Here is a 7,142-nt window from a genome sequence, read left to right as displayed (position 1 = left end):
AGAGAGAGAGAGAGAGAGAGAGACAGAGAGACAGAGACAGAGAGACAGAGGTGCAAACACAATGTTTTAGAACTAGACTCTGAGTTAAAGAGATCACTTAGTGATTAAGAGCCCTGGTTGCTCTCCCAAAGGATCCAGGTTCGATTCCTGGCACTCACATGGTGGCTCACAACTGTCTATAGCTCCTATTCCAGGGAATTTGATATACTCTTCTGGTTTATATGGGCACCGAGCACATATTTGGGGCATAGGCATACATATGACAAAACGCCCATGTACATAAAATAATAAAACACAAAAGATTAAATTAGAATTAGCTTGGATATAAGGTGATACAAATGGATCAGTCTGAGAGAACACTGTAGAGTTCATGGCAACAGCTGACATGAAGGACAGAGGACAGTCAGAAAAAACACTGGACCTGTGAGCCTTAGGAAGCCTTCCTCGTGTGGGAGCTGACCAGAACTCCACAGCTCAGTTCTGTGCAAACTCTACTTGCAGAAGAATATTTAGATGGAAATGTCCAATCAGTCATTGGAGCCAGAGAACACATCTCAGCAGGAGGGCTAGCTGGTGAGTCACCAGGGCCCAAGGTGGACAAACTAGGATGGGGGTGGGGGAAAGGTCGTTTACCCAGGGTTTACAAGGCTCTCAGTGTGAATAACAGTGAAGCCCAGGGTAATTAGTCAGGGCCAAACAGTTCTTACTCTTTGAAAAGGCAATTTGGAATCCGCTAATGACTCAGCAAAGGAATAGATGTTTGAAGTTACATAAATGATTGGATTGTGTGGGGTTGGTTTTTGTATCTGCCAATCAGGTCTCTGTCCTTGGTTAGTGCTGGACACTAAAAATTTTACCTTTCACACCTCTAGGACAAATTCCCTGACCTGAGATCAGTGTATATTCCTCCCTGTGGCTGGTGTTGAAGGCTGTGTGACTCTGTTTCATAACAGTCTAGGGCAGGAGAACTGCCTAGGTATGCTTGCTGGGCTACGACCCATCCACCACGCTCTCTGTGCTTAACCTCACCTGTTGGACCAGCAACGTTGCATGCTTTTGTGTGGCCAGGGCCCCTCATCTTAGCATCAGGCAACAGGAGAGAGATAGGAATGCCCAGCCAGCCGCAAAGGCAGAAGAAGAAACACACAGGGAAGGCCCGGAGTTCAGCAGCTGCAGCTGACTACGCCTTTTGACCTCTGAATCTGTAAAAAAAAAAGACAGAAAACAGAGTTGAGAGTCAGAGAGAAGCTGGATGTTTGCATCAGTGACGAAGGTGGAGCATCAGAAAATCGGAGCGATTGGTTCCCAACAAGGGCAGATTTGTTCCTCCGCTCCCTCCACCCTTTTAGAATACAATCGACTCACCGGTCTGTGGAGCAAAGATAATTCTATGATCATCTTAGTGAGGACGCAGCCAATAGGAAAGTTACACCAATGAAGCCATACCTAGGGTTACTATATGAAAACAAAGCTAAGCAACCGACTCAAGATAGCTCCTTGGTTTTGGATGTACCTGGTCCCTAGGCAGTGGTGTCTACAGGTTTGTGCTATCAGGTTTCATCAGACCTCTATAAAATGATACAGAATTATCGATTTCACCTTCTACTCTTTTCTCCCTTAGACAATCCAATTTCATGTCACTATTTCAACTCTGTCACACATTAGGCCTGTGACTTCAGTAAGTAACTCAATACACATTTGCTCCTTTTTTTTTTCCTCTACCAATAAATAAATAAATAAATAAATAAATAAATAAATAAATAAATAAAGAATGAGAACTCATGAGTGACACAGAACAGTGCCTGGCATACTGCCATGCAATAAGTGTTAGCTGCAAACAACACACACAGCAGACCTACCCAAGCCCACTAGGAAAATGAACACTGAAAGGTTATATGCCCAGGGATCCTGTCTCATAGAATGAAATGTATGGAGTAGGGCTGCAGCCTCCCAGGCCTCCACGTGATGGGTAATGTGTCAAGCGGTAGGCATCTCTGCCTGCATCCTCTGTGGGCCTTTGAAGAGCAACATCTCTAAAGTATCATCTTCTTCGTCCTCATGTTGCTTCTGTGTCCCTCCTTTGTTGGGTACAGGTACCAGGTTCCTCGACATGCTGGGTAGTGACATCAAACCCATTCTGACTGTTATTTTTCTTGATGGTCACATTTGCTGTGTCAAGATCCATGGGTTGGTTGGTTTGCTTGTTTTTATTCAAGCAACTTAATTTATTTTTCTTTTTCCCTTTTCATGTGCTCACAATTCCTCCCTGGGACCACTGCCACAGGCTCCTGATTTCAAGGCTTCTCAATCTTTCATTTTCTCCATCTTTATAACCTAACCTGAACTCTTTGTCCCTCTTGGTCCACTCTAGTCACAATTAACTCTATCGTAGAGGTCCCATTTTAATACTGGGATTAACTTTTTAATGCTAGCTGTACCGTTTCTCTAAGTATCTCATGGGTTTTTTTAAAGTACTATGACCATACTTGGCACAAAATCTATACCTGTTTAATAGTATCCAGGATGATTAGCACCCTGCTGTGTGCTGTAAAAGCTCGGTCCTGGCTCTACCTCCCAGGCCCAATCTCCCAAAAATAAGACACTGACTCAAAATATATTTACAAATACCTTGGCCATATAGCTAGGCTCTTCTCTGCCTAGAATCATAACTTAAGAGAATCCAATGTTTTAATCTACAGTTTGCCACATGACTATTTATCTGTGCTCAGGTATGTGTGTCTGTCTCCTCACATCTTCCTGGGTGGCTCTCCTACCTCACTCTATCCCAGAATTCTCTCTCCTCCCAGATGTCCCACCTCCTATTTCCTGCCTAAGCCATAGGCCATGATATTTATTATTGACAGGTGCCACATCCACACAGACATAAGATATTCTCTGTACAGTGTGCATTTACTATATCTAACCCATGTTGTCCATTTGTCATCTATGTCATCAATGGACACTTCAGGCTTCTATTTTCTTGACTATTATAAATAGTATTACTACTACCATAAGCATTCAAATATTTATCTAAGACTTTTTTGGGGGGGATATACCTAAAAGTATAGTCATCAGATCATGTGGCTAGTCTGGTGTTAGAGTATGCTGTTTTCTGTTGATTACGTCAGTGTCTGTCCTACTAACAGTGCATGAGTGCTCCAGTTTCCTACCTCCTTACCAACCCTTGCTCATTTCTGCGTGTGTGAGTTCTGTTGGTGAGCATCTCAATGGGCCTGGGGTCTGAGGTGACAGCTTCTTGCTGTTTTTAGCTTTATACTCAAGATTGATGTTGTGAAGCACATTTTGACGCACCTTTTGGTCATTTAAATAACATAATTAGAAAAACGCCCCTTCTCCTATGCTCATTTCCAAATTCAGTGTTGGAGAAATGGATCCGTGGTTACAGCTGATTGCCGTGCAAGTTTGAGGAGTGGCGTTCAGATCCCCAGAAACCTGCATCAATGTGGTGTGGGCATGACAGCGCACCTATTACTCCAGCCTCAATGAGTGGAAGTTGGAGATGGATCCCCAGAGCAGGCTGGCTGGTGAGACCAGCTCTGGGTTTGATTGAGAGGCCTGCTTCAGTGAACAAAGGGAAGAGCAATGGAGAATGATTCTTGATGTTCATATGAGTGCATACACACGTGCATGTGCACAAACACATGAAAAACATGCACATATCCGCTGTATACACACCAAAATGAAAAAGTACACATATGGAAAATGGAGAAAGGCAGCAGGAATCCAGCCATTGTGGCTGGATACATGACCCTATCTGTGGCAGACTGCTTGCCCAGCATGCTCAGGGCCCTGGGTCTGACTATCAAGCCCCGAAAACTAAAATCCTTAAAATTCAGCCATTTAATTTTTTGTTAAGTTATAAGATTTCTTTATATATCATGAGCACTAACACCTTATTAGATAGGTAATTTGCAAGTATTTTCTGCCATTCCACAGATTAACTTTCATAAATATAATTTTAATAAAAACGTAAGATGTTATGAGTATGATTTATTCAGTTAAGCTCAGCCATCCTCTGTCAGGAACTAAAAATGTACAGTATGTGTATGTGTATGTATACACACATGCACACGCACACACACACACTTGAATTGTTCTACACTTGATACTGACAGCAACTCTCTCTTGGCAAACTTCACCTCTGACGAGAGTTCAATGAAGCATAAGAGGCCACGCCCTGGAAGTCCCAGCTGAGTCTGGCCCTTCTTAGAACTGACTTCCTCCTAGGTTTGGCATGCACTAAAGCACTGCAGGCAGGTGACAGGGGCTAAGACAGGCTGCTAAGAGGCCACTTCAGTCCCAGGTTTTCAGATTTTCCTGACCAGTAGTCAGTCTTAGTCAACACTGGTGAGATCAGCTTCCAGTCCCATGATGCTGAGTAAGACTGAGTCAGAGGGTAGATCCTTGATCTTCAGACTCAAAACCTTCTCAAGGGCAAGTTGGGATCTAGTGATTTTGGAAGAATTTAGGATGTAGTGCATCAGTTAAATATGTCACAGTTGTCAAATAATCATTACATCTCTACACTAAAGTAGTCCCCCGAGTTAGGAAGAAAAAGCCTCTGAATCCTAAAGCTTTCCAAAAACAACAACAACAAAAACAAAAAACAAAAACAAACAAATAAACAAACAAAAACCAAGGCATGTGAGATTAAGTCAGTCAATGCCTCTTTGGAGGGAGGAAATTAGATAGGGTCTCACTAGGTAGCTCTGGCTAGCCTGGAACTCACTCTGTAGATCAGGCTAGCCTTAAATTTACAGAGATCTGCCTGTCTTCCGAAGGCTGGGATTAAAGATGTGCATCACAATGCCAGGCTCAGTCACCACTTTTTAGTCAATATGCTATAAATATTATGCAGTGTTAGGCTTCAATTACAAAAATCAGTGCCAACTAGAATTATGATCAAAATCTCTGGCACAGTGGTTCGTTAACACTCCTAATGCTGCAACCCTAAAATACAATTTCTCATGTTGTGGTGACTCCCAATCATAAAATTATTTTGTTCTACTTTGTAATTATAACTTTTCCTGTTTTGAATAATATAAGATCTGATATACGGGGTATCTGATATGTAACCCCTGGAAAGAATTGTTTGACCACTGCAAAGGTGTTGTAACCCATGGGTTGAGAACCACTACTCTAGAGGCTCTGGAAGCGTAGAGATTTTTGTACCCTGGTATGTATTAGATCAATTCAATTTTGATTGACATACTATTTCCTTTCTTTCTTTCTTTCTTTCTTTCTTTCTTTCTTTCTTTCTTTTTTTTTTTTAAAGATTTATTTATTGATTATATGTAAGTACAATGTAGCTGTCTTCAGACACTCCAGAAGAGGGCATCAGATTTTGTTAAGGATGGTTGTGAGCCACCATGTGGTTGCTGGGATTTGAACTCGGGAAGAGCAGTCGGCGCTCTTAACCACTGAGCCATCTCGCCAGCCCACTATTTCCTTTTTAATGATACATGTGGAGAACATGGAGAGGCGCGCAAATGTTTGGGAATAGAGAGCTTGACTTGCACCCTCCAGACCCTGGGTTTCATCTCCAGCAGCACAGGAAACCTCAGGAGACCCACCTGTCACTTTGATGTCCCCGGTAGCTTTGGCAATGTCGTTTTCAATCATACAGGAGTATGTGTTGTTGATTGTGACATTGTAGAGCACAGATACGACCTTCATGGTCACATTCTCAGAGTTCAACTCAAAGCTGGTGTTGGAGACTTCTGAGAAGTTGGCTCCTTGGTCGACTTGAGATGCCCAGGCCACTGTGGGCTGGGGGAACCACCGAGGAGCCTCACAGCGTAAACTCTCTGAACTGGCATTATAGTCCACATTTATCTCTGGCATACTGAAGGCTGTAGGGTCAAAGGTCAAAAGGGACAAATGTCACCGGGAGACAGATTAGACAAAAACACCATAAGTACTGGGTCTTTTTTGTTTGTTTAGTTTGGTTTTTTGAGACAGGGTTTCTCTGTGTAGCTCTGGTTGTCCTGGAACCCACTCTGTAGACTGGGCTAGCCTTGAACTCACAGAGTTCTGCCTGCCTCTGACTCTGGAGTACTGGGGTCAAAGACATACACCACTACCACCCAGCTAAAGTGCTAGGTCTTAAAAACATGGAACAATCACTTCTCTCACTGAAGTGACTCAGCACACCCCCACAGTAATGTCTGTGTGAGGCCCATTATGTTGTGGGCATAAATTATTTGTTCAGAGCATCACTGTGCATTATAACCCTTGGCTAGTACCACAAACTCAAGGGACCTGAGTTTCGTGTATGTTAGCATTATGATAATCTTCTCCATGTAAGAGGAACTCAGTGATTATGGAAGAAGGAGGAAGAAGAGGAGAAAGAGGAGGAGGACGAGGAGGAGGACGAGGAGGAGAAGGAGGAGGGGGAAGAGGAGGAGGATGTTTCTTTCCTTAGGAAAATAGGGCCTTGGAAGGGCCTACTGAATCATATGTTTTGAGGTAAAGAGGGAAGGGTAAGAAGAAAGAACAAACATTCATCTTTCACCACAGAAGACCTATTCACAGGCCTTGGCACTGTGGGGATTTGGAGTTTGTTTGGATAGAGATTTTTAGCTCTGATATCTACAAGTAGAATGGTAAGTATTTTTTGTATTCTAAGAAATGCTACTTATTAAAGTAACACTTGGAAATTAAGGTATCCTTTCTCCTCTATTCAGGCAGAGTGACTCTGCAAAAAGTGTTAGGGTTCTGGGCTTATTGTTATGGCAGGAAGGCAGTCCACAATTAAAATTCTAAGATATGGTCATGATGATGATGGTGATAGTGATGCTGCTGCTGCTGACGACAGTGATGGTGGTGATTGTGAAGGCATATGTGCCACAGCGCACCTGGGAAGCTTGGGGAGCAGTTTTGGAGAGCTGGTTCTCCCCTTCCTCCTTTGCATGATGTGGTTGTTTGAATAAGAATGGCTTCCAGAAGCTCATATGTTTGAATGCTTGGTGGAACTGTTTGGGAAGGACTAGAAGGTGTGGCTTTGTTGAAGGAGATGTGCCACTGGGGGTGGGGCTTGAGGTTTCAAATGCTCACACTACTCCAAGCTCTCTCTCTCTCTCTCTCTCTCTCTCTCTCTCTCTCTCTCTCTCTCTCTCTCT

The 7,142-nt window shown here is 43.2% G+C and overlaps 1 protein-coding gene across 1 annotated transcript in view; it reads right to left on the bottom strand.

Annotated features, from left to right (window-relative positions):
• The window catches only part of Vtcn1 (V-set domain containing T cell activation inhibitor 1), a 70,733-nt gene that overhangs the window by 1,999 nt on the left and 61,592 nt on the right, over positions 1-7,142 (bottom strand). Inside the window, exons 4-5 of the mRNA XM_021158813.1 lie at positions 5,595-5,873; positions 1,030-1,202 (exon numbers count right to left, since the gene is read on the bottom strand). Of these exons, the coding sequence (XP_021014472.1) occupies positions 1,075-1,202; positions 5,595-5,873 (407 nt within the window). The 3' untranslated portion in view covers positions 1,030-1,074. The remainder of the gene's footprint in view (positions 1-1,029; positions 1,203-5,594; positions 5,874-7,142) is intronic.

Source organism: Mus caroli, chromosome 3 (assembly GCF_900094665.2).
Source record: "Mus caroli chromosome 3, CAROLI_EIJ_v1.1, whole genome shotgun sequence".
NCBI lineage: Eukaryota > Metazoa > Chordata > Mammalia > Rodentia > Muridae > Mus > Mus caroli.
The sequence above is the reverse complement of the archived record's forward strand: the minus strand, read 5'-3'. Positions and strand labels throughout refer to the sequence as shown.